The sequence below is a fragment of the Peromyscus maniculatus genome, chromosome 10, assembly GCF_049852395.1.
Source record: "Peromyscus maniculatus bairdii isolate BWxNUB_F1_BW_parent chromosome 10, HU_Pman_BW_mat_3.1, whole genome shotgun sequence".
NCBI lineage: Eukaryota > Metazoa > Chordata > Mammalia > Rodentia > Cricetidae > Peromyscus > Peromyscus maniculatus.
This window is the reverse complement of record NC_134861.1, coordinates 19266792-19287092: the sequence shown is the minus strand read 5'-3', so window position 1 is coordinate 19287092 and position 20301 is coordinate 19266792. Positions and strand designations below refer to the sequence as shown.

General features: G+C 43.1%; 1 protein-coding gene and 1 long non-coding RNA gene across 16 annotated transcripts in view; one reads left to right on the top strand and one right to left on the bottom strand.

Annotated features, from left to right (window-relative positions):
* Positions 1-2501: 2501 nt before the first annotated feature.
* LOC143267569 (uncharacterized) overlaps positions 2502-20301 on the top strand; it is a 46229-nt gene continuing 28429 nt past the window's right edge. For 7 of the 15 annotated variants that reach the window (XR_013042803.1, XR_013042806.1, XR_013042804.1 and 4 more), the window contains exon 1: positions 2516-2859. This is a non-coding gene — a long non-coding RNA (uncharacterized LOC143267569). Of the gene's footprint in view, positions 2860-5898; positions 6203-9451; positions 9749-20301 lie in introns of those variants that run through there. The other 8 variants (XR_013042819.1, XR_013042815.1, XR_013042813.1 and 5 more) reach the window with 6 other exon arrangements.
* Positions 4811-9748, bottom strand: Fbxo48 (F-box protein 48). The gene is given in 3 exon segments (XM_006994995.4): positions 4811-8940; positions 9399-9652; positions 9655-9748. Coding segments are annotated over 3 exon segments (483 nt in total). The 5' UTR covers positions 9704-9748; the 3' UTR covers positions 4811-8760.

Sequence of the window (20301 nt, the reverse complement as noted above, 5' to 3'; positions counted from 1 at the left end):
GGAGAGAATCCATGTCTGGTACAGTGGTCCTAGCCAACTATCCATGGCTGGCGGTGCCAGGGGACCTCGAGAAAAGTGTATCATGTACTCAACGTCCACTTTTTCTAAACTGGTGTAATTTCTAACTACATCCTAAATACGTATCCTGATACCCACAGATTAACTGTAGCTCTCACCCCTCTTCAAAGAAACTTGTTTTTTCAGCAGATGGAGACTGTTAAAGCAAGCCACAACCGGTCAAAATGCAGAGATCAACTGACCAAGGGGTGGGTGCTCAACACCAACTGATTGATCTAAGACACAGCCCTGCACCTAAGGCTCAGGGAACGTCATGGAAGGGGGAAAGGTAAGGCTGTAAGATCCAGAGGACCAGGACATCTGCTGTGAGTTTGTATTTTCTACACAGGACAGGAAAACTGCACCCATGAAATCTCAGTGATGTGGTGGCCTGAAAAAGACCTGAGCAATTACTGCAGCAGTTGAAATTTCAATATGAAAAAGGAGAATTTCACAAGGCCCACCCCTAGGTGAAGAACTACAGGTGTTAATGACTGCTGAGGGAGGGAGAAGGAGGCTTCCCTAGGGATGAACCCCTGAAGTGGTTATCCAATACCACGTGGTCAGCCCTAAAAACATACATGGAAGCAACATTAAATGGACTCAGCAGGTTGCATTTATATATTTACATGTATGTAACATAACAATAATGAAAAGAACAACAGAGAAAGCTGGAGGAATTAGAGTGTTGTGCCCTGGGCGCAAGACTACCCCCCCCCCCCAAGAGACCACCAGAGACACGAACTCACCGAAATGCAAAGCAAGTTTTATGGGAGCAGTTCAAGCCATCCAACACAGTAGAGGCTGGAGGAGGTGCCCGCCCCTCTGCAAGCTCAGGTTTTAAAGGCAAAAACCATAAAGTTACATCATTTAGGGGTGCTAGTATGGGTACAGTTCTGATTGGCTCAAGTTTTAGGGGTTTTTCAGAATTTCTGTGTTATCTTTGTAGTTTTAACCAGTTGTTTGCCAAACTTTATAGACTATCTCCGGCATTGGGGCATTCTGTGGTTAATCAGTTGCTACCAGATAGTCCTTCAAACATCCTGACCTAGTACTTTTGACCATCTCTGGCACTGGGGCATTCTGTGGTTAATCAGTTGCTACCAGATGGCTCTTCAAACATCCTGACTTTGTCCTGAGACCTATGTCAGCAGCTCTGAGAATTTTGAAACTCAGGCCTGTTTCAAGCTGAGGTGAGGGGCTTGCCTGAAATGGGGGTGCTTTGGTTCTTCAAGAGGTGGAAGAAAAGGAACGGGGTAGAATATAAGTGATTTAAGATCATCAAAGTCGGCCGGGCGTTGGTGGCGCACGCCTTTAATCCCAGCACTCGGGAGGCAGAGCCAGGTGGGTCTCTGTGAGTTCGAGGCCAGCCTGGGCTACCAAGTGAGCTCCAGGAAAGGCGCAAAGCTACACAGAGAAGCCCTGTCTCGAAAAACCAAAAAAAAAAAAAAAAAAGATCATCAAAGTCTATCATATGTATGAAATGTCAGTGAAACCCATTGGTTTGCACCATTAACAAACGCTAATAAAAATGAGAACAAAAGGGAAGCACTGTCCCATCAGGTAGAGCATGTCGGGAAGAGACCGAGACACCATATCACCATGTAGGTCGCCATTTTATGTTTCATGAGGAGTGTGGAGTTGAGAGAGGATGGGCACAGTGTGAGTGTAACCTTTTCAATGAATAGTAACTCTGACATTTCCACATTAATTTAGGCTCAGCACATCCCCCTGTCTTTTAGAGTTGAGATTGCTAACTTAAATATGGGTGGTCCAGTTAAAGCTGAATTTCAGATTAAAGAAGGAACATTTTGGTGTAATATTACCCATACAATATTACAGATATCCTCAATCTAGCAGATATTTTTGTCACCCAAAAATGGCCCATGAGGCAAAAAAAAAAAAAAAAAAGAAAAAAGAAAAAAGAAACAGTAATTCAGCCAATAAATTGTACCTGATCTTCCCCATGGGTCCAGCCAGGAGCCTAGCCATGACTCAGCTGACCCAGGGATACCATTGTCACTGTGAGACCCTTCAGGGCAAGAAGGGAAAAATCCCGACAAGGACAATGGGCAGGGCACATTGCTCATGGGAGCCGAGAAGGGTGTAGAAACGGGGTTTGTCAGTTCTGTGGGATCAGAACCCATGGTGAATAGAACCTCCTCTGTGCCCAGCTCTCTCCCACCCTGGAGTGTGTGGGCTGCAAGCCTGGAATATGCTAACTCAGGGTGATACTCCTTGGAAGAATCTGGAAGACCCAAAGCATCTCAGTTCCAATGTCTTGAGGGTCCTGCATCTTTTAGAGTCACAATCCATCGAGGCAGAAGCATTACAAACCCACATCGGACCTATTCTCCAGCCATTAGCATTTTGATGCCTTAGTACCCTAGAAGTCACCCTGGGTGTCAACTAGGCAGACAAAGGAAGACAAACAAGGCCAAAGGTTTTATCTGTTTTAAACCTGTTTATGCAGGGAAGGGCGCTGGCAGAGACAGTGCTCCAGATTAGGACCTTGGGACTTTGACAGGGAAAGGCAAGATCTCCCCGCCACACGCCTGCCTTATGGGAGAGCTGGGGGAAATTCTACAGTGGAGAGCTATTGGAGTATGTGAGAGAACCAACAGTTCGAGAACACAGTCTAATAAAGACGTGGATCCCTCCCAAGGAGCCAGACAGCACCGAGACAGCAGTTAGTCCAGAAGATGAAGATCTGGGTCTCAGTAGTGGAAAAGAGCCTGGGATCCACCCGTGCCCGGGGCCAACAAGTGAAGGGAGAGCTTGTTGCACCACGTGAAGAGAAAGGTGAGTGGCCATTCAAACAGCCAAGACCAACTAACCTGTGGAATGCCCCATACCTAAGTATCAGCGGAGGGGACAGCTCCCAAGTTCTGGGTCTCTGAAGAGCAGAGTCAGTGTGGTTGTTCTCGCTGAAGACCACCCTTCCGGCCTCGGGAGGCCCTGGAACTTTCAGAGGACCAGTTACCACTATGGGCTCTCTGATACCATCTAGGGGGCCTATGTAGACCACTGTGTGTGTGTATGTGTGTGTGTGTGTGTGTGTGTGTGTGAGAGAGAGAGAGAGAGAGAGAGAGAGAGAGAGAGAGAGAGAGAGAGAGAGAGAGAGAGAGAGAGAGAGCAGGGAAGGAAGGAGGATGAGAGAGACTGAGAGATGAGAGAGATAGTCAGATGCAAAATGTTATTTGGACACAAAATTTAAAAAACACCGTTAGGGATATTTTGGGGGCCATGGGGAACTTTTCAATGGATTGTAAATGAGATAGTAAGAATAAGCACTTTGGGCTGGAGAGGTGGCTCAGCAGTTAAGAGCACTGGCTGCTCTTCCAAAGGTCCTGAATTTAATTCCTAGCAACCACATGGTGGCTCACAGCCATCTGTAATGAGATCTGGCGCCCTCTTCTGGCCAGCAAGCATACAAGCGGACAGAACACTGTATATATAATAAATAAATAAATATTAAAAAAAGAAAGAAAAAGAACAAGCACTTTTAGAAATAATGATAGTGTATATAAGAGAGTATCTTTAGGAGATCCATGTTGAACTATTTAGGGCAGAAGTATCAGTTTTGAAAAAATATTTCAGCAAAAAAAAAATACAACACATGTTAACTCACATCTATATGATGATGTGTATATATATATGTATATCTATATGTAGACACACACATCTCTATATAGAAATATACAGACATCATTGTATAGATATATGATATCTATATCATATATCACATATATAGACATCATCTCATATAATATATTAATATATTTATATATATGTTTGCTTTCCTATGGGCTTGAAAGTTTTCAAAACATAAAGGCACTATAACATTCTTGGTCCTTCATCAGTTGCTCATTCTAAGTATTAAAATTCACTTGAGCAGTAACCATTCATATCATCCAAATTCACTTGAACATTCACCATACATCACATACTCTTACAGTGGTAATGGCTATACTACAAGATCATTTTCTTTCAGCTCTGAATTCATAAAATGAAGGGGAACTAAGTGTTCCCATCCCATAAACTCAGTACCTGGTACAGAGCAGGCATCCACGGAATGGTGGCTACCATTCATCTGTTTAGTATCTTAGGGATTTTAACTTAGGTTTAAATAAAAATAATGATTGCCCACCTTATGAACTCTTCTCTGTTTGTTTCTTGATGTTATTACCCAACTTATTTTTGCTAATAATGTTAGGACATTTTAAATCTTAGACAACAGGTAACACAAAGTCACAGCAAAAGGGAAGTTAAAATGTTGAGGATATGCTATATTCTTCAAATTAGGTTTATACATATACAAGTATCTTAAGGTATGCATTTTTTCTACTGATAATTTTCCAAGACTGGGTTACCAGAAATAACAGAGAAAGGTTTCTAAGTTTATTTTTAGATAGTAAATCAAACTTATTATGAATTTTTTGAAAAACACTGGAAAAACCCTTCAAGCTTCTTGTTAATAATCTTGCTTCCTTCACACAGTGGTTTATCTACTAATGCGGCACGCCTCCCTTCCTCTTTGGCTCCACCCACTCATGCTCGCAGATACAGACGGTTTGGTCTGATAAATGAGTACTCCCTTTAAGCCCTTACCATGCAGCTCGTCAGTCAAGTTGCTTGTCATTCAAGAACTGTTTTAACAAAACAGAAAATGACTTAAGGTTTATGTACTTAACCTGCAAAAGTAGTATTAGAAATTGACTGGGGTAGCTAATAACAGAAGACAATGAGGATGTGATATTTTAAAACTAAATTTATTTTCAAATGTTTATTAAAAAAATACAGTAAAAACTTTAAGCTCCACTTACACCTTTAAAGATGACTAAAACAATCATCTACATTTTAACATTGTCTCATACATTCCAGCAATTATATTTTGCATTTCAATAGATCTTTATCCACTAACAAATAGTAAACTTGCTACTATAACATTACATACTTTACATTATCCAATGACAATATATTTTTCTTGTACATTCTGCATATGTATAAAAATAATACAATAAATAACTAAATTTTATTTAAGAAAAATAAATTAAAACATGGTACCTGTCACTAAAAAATTCGATTTATAGGGGCAGGTAGACAAACAGACAACTCAACAGTGTGAAGGCTTTTGAGCAGAATGTTACAAAGAAAGATATATATGAACTTTAGAAGAATAATGTGATCCAGAACAATATAGCTTCAGATGGTTTAGAGGTGGAAGATCTTGCCAAGTCAAGAGCTGATGGTGGAGGAAGGGAGAACCCTGAAAGTGTGTCGTCGATCCCCACATAACCTGCCCACAGCGGCAGAGGCAAGGGAGCAAGCATGGCCAGGTAACTGCGAACGCCATTGGGTATGACTGAACTGAAAGATACGGAAGGGAAACCTGTGAGAGAAAAGGCTACAGGGGTGAGCTAGGGTGCATCACTAAAGGCCTCCCTGGCCTTCCAGGGCCACTCTCTACCTGAAAGTAGCACGTGATCTAAGTTAGAGGGGACATGCTCATTTGAGGGCTCTCAGGGAGGGGGATCTATCAACAGTGTGAGGAAGGAGTACCAGTCAGGAGGTTATCTTAGCCATGTCAACTTCAAATAAAGACAAGACGTAATGAAGAGGAGAAAATATGGAGAAGGTTTGGACTGCTCAGATATTTAGCTAACAAAACCAGGAAGAACTGATTCTTGGCTGGATGGACACAGAATGAGAAAAGCAGAAATAGTGTTAACTACCTAGAAGCCCTGGCCACTTTCCTGGCTAGAGGCTGAAAGAATAACTAGTCTTTTGCTTTAATAAGCTCTGGTTCTGGTGATAGTGACTTAGCTATGATTCCAACAGGTTGGCACAGGTGTTTCTGGAAGAGAATGGGCAAACCTGATGTGGAGTCATGGATGCAGACACCACAAGCACCAACAATGGTAGTGATAATGGGGGAGTAGATGTTCAGGATGTAAGAAGAGGACCACAGTCTGAACCTTCATGAACAGCAACATGTAATGGATAGATGGTGTGTCTCTGAAGGAAATTTAAAGACTGGTTAGAGAGTGAAAAAAGAAATGAGATGCTTGCCTCCAAACGAAGAATTATAAGAACCGAGCATCAAACAACTTAACAACCAAAATGTATCAAAGACATTTAGGAAGTAAGTTACTTGTGCCTTAGTAGCAATTTCAATTTCTGTGGGAAGAACAAGTTATAGAAGACAGAGAAGGAAATGGATGCTGAGACCATCTGAGACAAGGGATTACCTCAGGACACAAAACTGGCTGGACTAAGGAAGCAAGGGCTAAGCTCTCTAAAACAAAGATACTAACATAAACTACAAGTATCACATACTTGAAAAATAGGCAAAGGAAGCCCTACAGGCAGGGTTCCTAGTGCAAAACCAAGATACTAATGTAAACCATACTTTTACAGTTACATTGAAAACAGTAGGAAAACCCTGTGGGCAGGGCAGGGTTTCTGGTGCAGTTTGTAGGGGTTCAGACAAGTGGACTGGCTGAATTGGACCGTCACCACAGTCCTCCTGTCCCTTCCTTTGTTTTTCTGTTGGATGTGTATTCTCTGACTAAGGACCCACTTCTCTGTGACGTCTTCCAGCTTAAGGAGGAGGTGGGTTCAGTCACGTTCCAGTCTCACACTGCACACAGAGGGCGGCAGAGAGGCGGCCATGAGTGAGAAGGGTGAACCCCCAGGTTAGGGCATTCTTTATTTGCAGGAAAAGGCAACAGCCTACAACACCCACATGGACATGTGGTTGTCATACATGAAGACACGTTACTGCTTCACTTCCATGTTTTCAAGATTTCAAAGTGCTTTTGAATGATCTCTTCCTAAACGAAATCAGCAGGAGAGCTTCCTTCCCAACCACACATTTGTTAGGAGGGCATGAGCAGCTGAGAGTGCTGCTTGGCCTAGAAGTGATGGCATGTGACAGCGGGAAGGAACGGAGATTAGATAACAGGAAGAGGCCAGCTGGCTTCAAGTATTCAAATAGCAAACGAAGAGAAGGATTAGATCAGTCTTGTCCTAGCAGGCAGAAACAGGACTACAGACACAGGCTATGGATGGTCTTGTACTTTGAGGAGAATTTATAATGACTGCAGCAATCCTAGGAGAGTACTGACTTACGATTTATATATAAAATCTATTACTATAACAGATGTTTTTGAACTCAGGCCTCTGAGACCTCAGTGTACTGACGGGAAATTACTGAATAGTCCTGGAAACTGCCCTGCCTGGTTTTCAAGATCATTTCCAGCTCTTAAGATACTAGGAGATGATAATCATCCATGTGATGCAACAAAAATAATTTGTGTACGATGGGGCATTGACTGATGGCTGTTTAGTTTCTAAATCGTTAGTTATTAAACATTGGTTTCCTAGATTTAAAAAAATCTAGTAGTTTGATAAGAAATGTTCTACATAGGGCTCCGGTATTTCAATACTTGTTGGTTTCTGGTTGGTAGCGCTGTTTGGGGAGGTTTAGGAGATGCAGCCTTGCTGGAGGAAGTAAGTGTCACTGGGGCAAGGCTTTGAGAGCTTAAAGCCTCCCCTACGTCTAGTTGACTATCTCTGCTTCATGCTCTTTGCTGAGGATGTGATTTCTCAGCTTCAGACTCTAGCCTCCATGCTTGCTACTTCCTCCTTTGAAGTGATGGACTTTTCCTGCTCCGGAACGATAAGATAAACAAACTCCTTCTTCCATAAGCTGTTTTTGGTCATGATGCTTTATCATAACAACAGAATGGTAAGGAATAATAACTATAGAAACCCCATACAAATAACCATATTTGTAGACACTTTTTACTATGGTTTACAGATTCAGGTGGGATAACCTGGTAGAGGGAATGTCGCTACATAATCTCCTTTTATGAAAAAAGAGAAACAAAGTTGAAAAAAGATTCTCTCCCTACAAAGATACACTTTAACAAGATCAAATAGTGCTTGGAGAACACATTTTCTTGTTAAGTAAGGAGAAGCATCTAAAAGTCCACTAGGTGGCGCTATCAGCGTGTTGGGATGCAGCTGACTAAGGAAAACACAGCCTTTGGTGGTTCTCATTGTCCTGTCAAATATTCTGAAGCTTTTCACACATTCTCAGCCTTTGAGACTAATGTAAAAAATAATGTAAATCTTAATCTAAGAGTTTCAGCTCCAAGATTAGATCAAGTTTAAATAAACCTTAGGTTTAACACATTTTAAAATAGTTTTCATTATTTGACAATTCAATCTGTTCCACTTAAGTAAAAACTGTAAAGTTATTAATGTGCAATTTTATTATTACTTTACGTATATTGCAACCGATCTCACTTGCTATAAATGAGATAAACGTACTTATTTATAATGAGTCTTTAAATAGGTTTCTTCAGGTAGCCCCTGAATTGTTGGAAGGATTAAATAGAAAATAACAGTAAATTGTACCACTTAAAGTAATACAATAGTCTAACACAAATATATGAAACAATACATTTCAAAATCTATTACTCTATTATTTCTTATAAAAATAACATATCATGATTTCTCACAGCATAAAACCTGAAAATTTTTTCAAAGTGCAAAATACAAACAAAGCTTCACATTCAACTTTGTTTTCTTTTAAGTGCTAGATATTTTTAAAAAGCTGAGAAAAACATGACCAGATTTTAAAGTCTCCTGCAGTCTGAGTCATTTTATCATGTACCATCAAAGCCATGAGATCTACTGCGATTTTTCAACTTCTCTTTTCAGTTCTGCTTCTAGAATTTCCCCCCATGTATCTGCGTCCATTGGGCACATAGATTTTTCTGGCAGGTTCTCGGGAGAACGTATGTTGCTGTATCTGCCACTTAGCCACTCACGTTTCACTTTACTCTTCTGGTAATTTCTTAGGAATGTTTCCTGAAAGGGATAAACATCATCATTCAAAACTCTGGCAGCGTGGCTGGCCAGTGAGTATGTCTGAGCAGAGAAACTCATTCACAGAACTGAGTTGACTGACAAGGAAATAAACATATAATCACATTAATAAATTCATGTGCACTTGTATGGATTAGTGTATATGCAGAGAACAGCCCTTTGGATATACTGTTTTCATAAGGTAGAATAAATGAAATGGACTTCTTCACCTCCCTTCTGCTTAACAAGGGAAGTTCTTGACTTCAGGATCTGAGAGGCATACAAGGCTTGGGGGAAGGCAGTGTGGAGACTATTGCAAGTAGAGAGAACATCATGATTCCACTCTGACCTTCTCTATAGTCAACACTCTGTGTAGTACACTAAGCAAAATTATAGAGTTCTCTTAACTATGCTACAACAACCCCGCTCAAACCACAACAAACTGCAAAGGTTAAACTCACCCTCCAGGTATAACCACTTTTTCTGTCATCATCTATTTCTCTTTGGCACACAGCTCTTGCGGTCAAGCAGTGAGGTTTCCATACGTCATCATTGTCTCTTATTGTGAGATTCCAACGCCTGCATGTCTCGGACGCTCTGCATAAACTCTGAATGTCTAGCTGGCTGAAGATTTTAACGGTGACCTCTGGAGGCAGCCGCTCAACAAAGTCACCTTGACTCGATGCTCTTCCCCATTCAGCATCTGCAGAATTCATTCTGTACTAGGAACTTTGAAATTATTGTTCTTCGTGGAAGTTTCCTTCATAGTTTGATATTTTAGCCAGCTGTCTTCATATGTAACCTACAGGGCAAAGTTTAAATACACTCAGCCTTTTCGGACCAAACTGCACGTTCTATTCGGAGTCAGAAAGTTTTGAGATATGATTTAAAGAACTTTACTTTTCTGACTTCAGTCTCTCAGTCTGCAAGATGGAGCCTGTGCCATGTCTTTGTTGTATTTCATGAAGATAGACAGGCGGAGTGAATTAAACAAGTGGCTGCATATCTGAATTGTCTATAGGAGACAAGAAATATGTTCCCTTCTTTTTGAACGCCTTTAGCAAATATGGTTGTTTCTACACATTCTATTTCTTGCTGCTCTCAGAAAACATTACCTCTAAAAAAGGGAACTCATGAAAGTTGAATCAATGGCTGTGGAGCCTACCTGGGCCCTCTGCAAGGCGAGACACTTGTGCAGCTTGATCTGTTTTGGGGGCAGGGTGGTGGTGGTGGTAGGATCAGAATCCATCCTGGTGCATGAGGGGGCTTTTGGGAGCCCCCTACCTATGATGGGACACCTTGTGCAGCCTTGAGGCCGGGGAAGGGCTTGGATCTGCTTCTATTGGATGTGCCTCCCCATGGGAGGCCTTGCCTTCTCGTGGGTGGGAGTGAGGGATGGGTTGGGAGGGGAGGCTGGGGTGGGCAGGAGGAGGGAAGAGGGGGATTTTTGATTGGTGTGTAAAATGAACGAAAAAGTTTCCTTAATATAAAAAAGGGAAGTGATTCTCCACATTATGTGTATGTATTTACTGAGTTTAGTGATAATGGCTACTTTAAGGACACGTTCAAATATTTATTGAAAGTATGTGTGTGTGAACTGGTGCTTTAACATTGAGCTCACCACCTCCAATCTGACTTAATCACAAACCTGCTGGATTTTTAGTAATTTATATAACGACTGTTTAATTACTTGGATGAAATGGACAGGTGCTTGCTTTTGACATAAATTTAGCCAAAACGGACGAGGATGAAATCCTGGTTATAGTTACACAGTCTCGTATATTAAGCTTTAAGGGTAGTGTTTTAGAAATGAATCTATTGTATGTGAATAATTTTGAGCTAAGGATGACTGTCCCTGAATCTATCAGTGACAACTATAGTCTAAATAGTTCATAATTCAGCTAGGAATAGCATATGGCTATGGACTTAAAGCCTGATTTCAGCTAATATTCTCCAAGACCACAGTGCAAACTTTTGGAGGCATGGCTGGGTACATCACCCTTGAGCTACTTTTCAGTATAAAGACAATTTGTGTTTATCTACAATCTGTCTATACTATTTACGCGTCCCTTTATAATAGGGAATCGGGGTACAACAGGAAGTTGAAGTACATCTACGTATCTCTTCACTCAGCTAATAACAATTCCCTTTTCCAGATGTACTCAAGTTTTTTTAGTTACCGAATCATGGTGACTGGCTTTGGATAGGCTGTTTATGATACAAATTGGTTGTGATTGGAATTGTGACGTCTGTACTGAACAGGGGGCTTCCACTAGATGGCTCTGCAAAATAGAAAGCAACTTGGTGGGCAAAACACGACAAAAAACACAAGATTAAATATTTGCAATGAATCACCTCCCCTCCTGCTACTGAAACAAACCAAAGCCAAAGCAGCATTTTTGGAAAGAAACTCCTTTTAGAAGTTTCATTCCAAAAACGTTTTATTCAAACGTTTCTCCTAGCTTCTCATTAGGAACAAAATGCTTCTTTCTGCCAAAGGAATTCCACAAGAGGCAGAAGTTTTTGAAGTGAACATTCTGTGGTTCCTAGGTCATCTTCCCAAAAAGCTCACTAGGAATCTTCTAAGTCATTTCTGTTGGATGCTTGGAAAACTATCCTATTTATGCCTCTTCTTTTTGAACCAACCTTGCCCAACTAAGTGAAGCCAGACCGGGGCGTCGGATCCCGGAACTGGAGGAACAGACAGTGGCGAGCCCCCTCTGTGGGTGCCGGGAAGTAAATCTGGGTCATCGGGAAGATCCGGAAGATCGGGAAGATCGGGCAGTGCTCGCAACCTCTGGGCCATCTCCCAGCCCCTTTACCCACTCCTCCTGTCAAACGTCTCTAGGAGTAGGGGAGCAGAGCAAGAGCACTGTCCGGCACGACTAGATCCCTGTCAAACGTCTCTGGGAGTAGGGGAGCAGAGCAAGAGCACTGTCCGGCATGACTAGATCCCTGTCAAACGTCTCTGGGAGTAGGGGAGCAGAGCAAGAGCACCGCTCGGCATGACTAGATCCCTGTCAAATGTCTCTGGGAGTAGGGGAGCAGAGCAAGAGCATCACCCGGCATGACTAGATCCCTGTCAAATGAATGTATCTAGGAGTAGGGGAGCAGAGCAAGAGCACCGCTCGGCATGACTAGATCCCTGTCAAATGTCTCTAGGAGTAGGGGAGCAGAGCAAGAGCACCGCCCGGCAAGACTAGATTCCTGTCAAATGAATGTCTCTGGGAGCAGGGGAGCAGAGCAGAGCATCAACCGGCAAGACTGGTTCTCGGGGAGCCCAAGCCGGTCGGGCCGAGCGCAATCGCATCCCTATGTGCTGCGAGGGCGGTGCCGACCGAAGAATCGAACAACTGACCTCCATCGAGCACTCAGGCCCCGGCCCCGGGAAGGACGGGGCAGTCTCTCCTACCTAATGGCGCTGAGCCGGCTCCTCCCGCGATTTCAGTCCTGGGAATTTGAATCCTTTCCGGGAGGCCTCCGAGTCCCTCCCTCTCGCTCTCCGCTCCTCCTACTCCGGGGCGCGCGGTGCCTTCTGGGCTTGGTAGTTTTTCCTGGGTTTCATCACCGAAAGGGAAGAAATCAAAGGCGGCTAGTGACTACAAGGTCCAGAGTCCCCGCTGAGTGACAGATGACAGCTACAGCGTGGGCGGGACTCCCAAGGGCGGGACTCCCAATGTGTTTTTGTAGCTAGAAAGTTCTGAGAGGAGGCGGAGGGTCTGAGCTCATAGGCTCTCCCTCCAAGGGAGGAGCTCCCTTTTCCCCCTAGGCGCCCCATCTTTGCCATGCTTACATGGTTAAGGCTGCTGAAAAGTTAGAAGTTCACGTAGTGTTAATTTTTTTTTCTTGGACAGGTGGTTATTTAAATGTTATTTAAATCATGTTATTTAGATCGTGTTATTCCTTTCCTTAGCTTCTTTATTGTAAACGTTGGAGGGAGCTGCCTGGGGAAGCTTGGCTCTCAATGCAGTATGTACTTCATCTAGTAGCATCTAGCAAAAGCTATAGTGAAATATCAAAGACTACCGAGACTGATACATACTGTGGAATCGTAAACCTTCCTGCTTGTGGGGTTATTAAGTTAGCTGAACATTTTATTTTTTATTTTTAAAAAATTTGTATTTTATAATTAACTAAATTTCACATATCAGCCATGGATTCCCGGGTCTTCCTTCCTCCCACCCTCAGCCCTCCCTCCCAATCCACCCCCTATTCCCACTTCCTCCAAGGCAAGGCCTCCCCTGGGGAGTCAGCCTGGCCTGGTAGACTCAGCCTAGGCAGGTCCAGGCCCTTCTTCCCTACACCAAGGCTAGGCCCCAGGCTCCAAAGAGTCAGCTCATGCACCAAGGACAGGTCCCAGTCCCACTGCCTGGGGGCCTCCCAAACATTTCAAGCTAACCAACTGTCTCACTTATCCAGAGGGCCTGGTCCGGTTCCATGGGGGCTCCTCAGCTATTGGATCACAGTTCGTGTGTTTCCACTAGTTTGGCTATTTGTCCCTGTGCTTTTTCCAATCATGGTCTCAATATCTCTCAATCATACAACCCCTCCTCTCTCTCGCCAAGTGGACTCCCGGAGCTCCACCTGGGGCTTGGCCGTGGATCTCTGCATCTGCTTCCATCAGACACTGGATGAGAGTTCTATCATGACAGCCAGGGTGTTTGGCCATCTGATCACCAGAGCAGGTCAGCTTAGGCAGTCTCTCGACCACTGCCAGTAGTCTACAGTGAAAGTATCTTTGTGGATTTCTGGAGACCTCTCTAGCTCTCTGCTTCTTCCTATTCCCCTGGGGTCTTCATTCGTCATGGTATCTCCCTCCCTGTTCTCCCACTCTGCTCCTGATCTAGCTGGGACCTCCCGCTCCCATAGGCTCTCTTTCCCCTGATCTTTGTCCTCCATTACCCGACCCCCCCCCCCCACCCCCAACCTCCAGTTTGCTCATGTAGATCTCATACATTTCTCTGTCATTGGGCAATCCCTGTGTCTTTCTTAGGGTCCTCTTTACTAGGTAGCCTCCCTGGAGTTGTGAGTTGCAGTCTGGTTATCTTTTGCTTTGCATCTAGTATCCACTTATGAGTGAGTACATACCATGTTTGTCTTTCTGAGTCTGGGTTACCTCACTCAGGATGATTTTTTCTAGTTCCATCCATTTGCCTGCAAACCTCATGATGTCATTTTTTTTTTTCTGCTGAGTAGTACTCCATTGTGTATATGTACCACATTTTATTTATCCATTCTTCAGTTGAAGGGCATCTAGGTTGTTTCCAGGTTCTGGCTATTACAAATAATGCTGCTATGAACATAGGTGAGCATGTGTCCTTGTGGTATGATTGAACATTCCTTGAGTATATGCTCAAGAGTAGTATAGCTGGGTCTTGAGGGAGATTGATTCCCAATTTTCTAAGAAAGTGCCATATTGATTTCCAAAGTGGCTGTACAAGTTTGCATTCCCACCAACAGTGCAGGAGTGTTGCCCTTGTTCCACATCCTCTCCAGCATAAGCTGTCTTCAGTGTTTTTTATCTTAGCCATTCTGACGGGTGTAAGATGGTATCTCAGAGTCATTTTGATTTGCATTTCCCTGATGACTAAGGATGTTGGGCAATTCCTTAATGTCTTTCAGGCATTTGAGCTTCTTCTGTTGAGAATTCTCTGTTTAGCTCTATAGACCATTTTTAATTGGATTGTTGGGTATTTCGATGTCTAATTTCTTGAGTTCTTTATATGTTCTGGATATTAGTCCTCTGTCAGATGTGGGGTTGGTGAAGATCTTTTCCCATTCTGTAGGCTGTCGCTTTGCCTTTTTGACCATGTCCTTTGCCCTACAAAAGCTTCTCAGTTTCAAGAGGTCCCATTGATTGATTGTTTCTCTCAGTGTATGTGCTACTGGTGTTATATTTAAGAAGTGATCTCAAGTGCCAATGTGTTCAAGACTACTTCCCACTTTCTCTTATATCACGTTCAGAGTAACTGGATTTATGTTGAGGTTTTTAATTCACTTGGACTTAAGTTTTGTGCACGGTGACAGATATGAATCTATTTGCAGTCTTCTACATGTTTACATTTAGTTATGCCAGCATCATTTGTTGAAGATGCTTTCTTTTTTCCATTGTGTAGTTTTTGGCTTCTTTGTTGAAAATCATATGTTCATAGGTGTGCAGATTAATGTCAAGGTCTTCAGTTCAATTCCATTGGTCCACATGTCAGTTTTTATGCCAAGCTGTTTTTATTACTGTAGCTCTATAGTAGAGCTTAAAGTCAGTGATCATGATGCCTCCAGAGGTTGCTTTATTGTACAGGATTCTTTTGGCTATCCTGCTTTTTTTTTTCCATATGAAATTGAGTATTGTTTTTCCCAGGTCTGTGAATAATTGTGTTGGGATTTTGATGGGGATTGCATTGAATCTGTAGATTGCTTTTGGTAAGATTGCCAGTTTTACTATGTTAATCCTACCTATCCATGAGCATGGGAGATCTTTCCTAGCTGAACATTTTATTTTTGTTTCCAGAGTCTTTGTTTGCTAGGATTCAGCGTTTATCCCCATTGCCAGTCCTTCTTCTAGTCTCTATAACTTCTTTTGCTTGTTTCAACCTTACTACTTTTAGTTGGACAGTCTCTAAGTCTCTGATTATAAAGAGGTTGAAGCTAAGAGGCACTTGTTCACCTTACCCTTGGCAGAGAGCATCCATCACAGGGGACACCCCAGGGTAAGTAACAGTCTTCTAGGGAAACTCAATACATCTTGTTATAGATTCCAGAAACCTTGACTCAACTGGGAAGACACATTTAAGAGTTGATTACTATAGATGAATTTCTAAGCAGTCTTATTAAATAAAGAACACAGAGCCAAATATAGGGGCCTTACAGACCAGGGAAATAGTAACAGCCACCAACCTTACCTCTCCAGCTCTGCAGCTACCAAAGGGAGTTACTTCCTGTCTAGCCTGTGCCTTTATTGCCTTGCTGTTCTCCCCTCTCATTGGCTCTTAGCCCAGCTACCTCACTTCTTTTTTTACTGCCTGTCTGTACAGACCTCCAGGTCTCTATGGTTGGTACTGGGATTAAAGGCGTGTGTCACCATGCTTCGCTCTGTTCCCAGTGTGACCTTGAACACACAGAGACCCTGCCTGCCATGTGATAGGGTTAAGGGCATGTGCTACCACTGCCTGACTTCTATGTTTACTTAAAAATGGCTGGCCTTTCCCCCCTTGATCTCCAGGCATGCTTTATTTATTAACATACAAATAAAATATCACCACAGATTACCTCAGATTGGTGCACACCCTAACTGTCATCACAGAGCCTTCATCTAGAAACTGAGGGAAGCAGATGCAGAGATCCACAGCCAAGCATCAGGCCGAGCTCCGGGAGCCCAGTTGAAGAGAGGGAAGAGGGATTCTATGAGCAAGGGGCAACAAGATCATGAATGAGAAATCTACACAGACAACTGAACCAAGCTCATAAGAACTCATGGACTTTAGACCAACAGCTGTGGAGCCTGCATGGGACCAACTAGGCCCATTGCATACAGAAGACAGTTGTGTAGCTTTATCTGTTTGAGGGGCCCCTGGCACTATCCCTGGTGCATGAGCCCACTTTTTGGAGCCCAGTGCCTATGGTGGGACACCTTGCACAGCCTTGATGCCGGGGGAGGGGCTTGGTCCTGCCTCAACTGAATGTGCCAGGATTTGCTGACTCCCCATGGGAGACCTTATCCTTTTGGAGGAAGGGATGAGGGGTGTGTGTGTGGGGGGGATAGAAGAAGTGAGTGAGAGGAGGGATGAGAGGTTGGTCAAAAATGAATAAGTCTTAAATAAAAAAAATAAAATAAAATAAAGTTGATAACCTAGTGTGAGTTATTGTCCACATTCCCAGTTAATGTCTGAGATAAACTGGAGACTCATTGAGAGGAACTGACCTGGGGTGAGAGCTGAGGGAAGGGAGCTACTCTCTTAAGGAGTAGATAATTCTGACCCAAACCACATCCCACTAGCTGGCATAAAAATGAGCTCAGTTTTCTATAGAAGCTATGAGACAGAAATACAAGGAAAGAGGAAATGTGTGTGATGGCTAGGTTTCTTCAGCTTGACGCCTTGGAAGAAGGAACCTCAAATGAAGAATTGCCTCACTCAGATTGGCCTGTGGGCAAATCTGTGGTGGTATTTTCTTGATTAAAGGTCCATGTGGGAGGGCAGAGTCCATTGTGGTCCTGGGTTGTGTAAGGAGCAAACTGAACAAGCCATGAAAAGCAAGCTAGTAAGCAGTGTTCTTGCTCTGTCGTTGCTGGCTGGAATTCCTCGTTATTTTTGAGTGCATACTCCTTTAGAAAATTTCTGAACCTGCCATTTCTGCCTCCTTTCCTTCGGCTAAACTTGATGCTGGACATGCTGCAGTTAACCAGCAGAGGGCACCATTCACCTATTGGTCTCCCCCACTCCCCTTCGCCAAGATCTAAGTTTAGTAACAGTGTTAAATTTAGTTTTATGGACTGCACAGAGCTGCAGCGCTTACAAACTTCCAGCAGCTGTGGTTGCCTGCGCAAGACCTACACTAAATAGGTCAAGTCAGTCAGCATTCTAGCGTGCAGGAATGGGGGGTAGTTCAAGGGCCTCGACCCCTAACTGAGGAGTTAAAGATGGTCTATGGTTTTGGGGGAGTGGGGGTGGGTGGGTCAGTTCACGGGGTGCGTCATCTGGTAGGTCAAGCAAGCACCCGTGGACAGCGCCACACCCAGGAGTCAATGACAGACCTAATTGGAGTCGATGGAGGCATGAGAGTGAGAAGGAAAAGATGAGTAGAAGAGCTGGGGGGACGGGGGAGGAGGAGGGAGTGAATCCGAGGAGGAGTGGTGAGTGTCATCTAAACTACGACATTCTTTTTTATTTATTTATTTAGTTAAAAGTTAATATGCGAATTATTACATTCATAGATGGGAAGACTAAAAACTGAGTGTTTGAAAATGTCCGTTTTTATCAATGTATTGATGCATTACAGTGTGCTCTAACGTGAAGCTGTCTGTGACATGCTGCAGCTTCGTTGAAGACTATATTTAAAGAAACATCGGCATTGGTTGGGCACCTTGGAAGGTACTGGATGTCTGTATTCATATATTATTCTGACAAACACACTGCCATTTATGCTGAGATAAAAATGTCAAAAAACATGGGCCGTGCCTCTTCTAAACACTTATTCATTTCCATATATTTTCTTAGAGATTTTTATTTTGTTTTACTTACTTAATTTTTTTTTATTTTTATTTTTTATTTATTTATTTATTTATTTATTTTTTTGTGGTTTTTCAAGACAGGGTTTCTCTGTGTAACAGCCCTGGCTGTCCTGGAACTCACTTTGTAGGAGAGGCTGGCCTCAAACTCAGAGATCCACCTGCCTCTGCCTCCCAAGTGCTGGGATTAAAGGCATTCACCACCACTGCCTGGGACCTTATTTTTTTTTTAATTTATTTTTTTATTTTTAATTAAAATATAATTACATCATTTCCCCCTTACCCTTCCTAAATTCAGTCCCTCCCATGTACTATTCCCCTACTTCCTCTTGAAATCATGACCTTCTTGTATTATTGTCACACACACACACACACACACACACACACACACACACACACACACCCCTAAATGTGTAAACTGCCCAGCCTGCTTAGTGTTACTTCTTTGGGGCATACAAGTTCAGGGCTGACTACTTGGTACTGGATAACCAATTAGCAGTTCATCTTTGGAGACCACTAATTCTCACATTCTCTGTATTCCTTGGTTGCCTATAGCTCTTTGCCTAGGGGTGGGGTCCTGTGAGATCTTCCACCATCATGTTAGCTGTCTATTGGTGTCATCTTTGGGTCTTATTTAGCTAGTCATATTGTTGATTTATGGGCGAAGGTGTCCCTGTCATTTCTAGGAGACACTGTCTTACAGCAGATTTCCTGGTCCTCCAAACGAACATTTTCTGGTGACAGGTGAGATATTAAAAATTATCTACTGCTGTACCTGCCCCAAAGTAGGTTTGCCTTAAACTTACGTTCCTTCCTTTCTTCCCCAAGTTCCTTCTTTTCATGCTCCTCCTTCTCAGTCTCTTCCCCTGTCCTCTTCCCTGATGCTCACGTCCTTCTCTTCGTCTCTCCACAGAAAGAGTAAGTTGACATCCAAAGGGATAGGTTGGAAGTGAGCAAGCACAGAAAGACAAGGAAATCTGGGGGCCACGAGAAGGGAGAGGGCTCCTCACCCCAGCATCTACTGGAAGGCTCTCACCAGCAGGGCAGCAGGAACTCAGCACAGCATTTGCTATGAAGGCTGACAAGAGACCCCAGACTTTAACCCTTTTGCATATCCACGTTTTCCCTTAAACTCACAATGCATCGGGCTTGAGGTCTGAATATATGTGACGTTGGGTAAGGCCACTTCTTTTTCCCAGACATGTTTCGAGAATCTCAATTCTTTGCAATAGTAAAGATGCCCTACCTTCCTGCACCCCTGTGAGCTGGAATTCTCAATTATAGTCATGTCAGGTAGCCAGCCCTAAGAAGCACTGGCTGATCTCATTTGGGTTTCTTATCACATCTTGAAGACAGTAACTTCACCATCCCCCAACATTGCTGTAATAGACAGTGAGCAGAGGCTTCCTTTTGATCTCTCTCTCTCTCTCTCTCTCTCTCTCTCTCTCTCTCTCTCTCTCTCTCACACACACACACACACATATATATACATGGGGGGTGTCCTATAATTCTTGAACTTAAATTTTTTTTTTTTTAAAAAAAAGAAAACTACTTCAGGCAGCCTAAGGTAGATGGAAGCCTCAGGTGGCAGTGTCCTTAAATTTCCCCAGAACTTTGGGAAATGACCCAGAGTAATAGAATCTAAGCAGTGATGGAAGACAAGCTCTGACATGTGTTCCTAATAGCAGGGAATATACTTCCTTTCAGACTTTGCTCTTTCCTAGAATATATTATAGCTGTGTCAGATGCTGTGTGCTGGATGTGTGTTCTGATGCAGAAAGAATGTGGGCTCCTGATGGATGTTCAATACTTTATTCAAACTGTCATATATTTTTCTAAGTTCAAATTCTTACATGAGGAGCTGGAGAGATGGCTCAGAGGTTAAGAGCACTGGCTGCTCTTCCAGGGAACCTGAGTTCCCATGGTGACACATAACCATCTATAATGAGATCTGGTGCCCTCTTCTGGCCTGCAGGGATACATGTAGGCAGAGCACTGTATAGGTAATAAATAAATCTTAAAAAAAAAAAAAATTCTTACAGGAATTCTCCTCACACTAAGGAGAGAACTGAAGGAGCGGCACTTATGCTCAGCAGTTGAGAAATGCTTTCTGCTCTCCCAGAGGACTGCAGTTCAGCTCC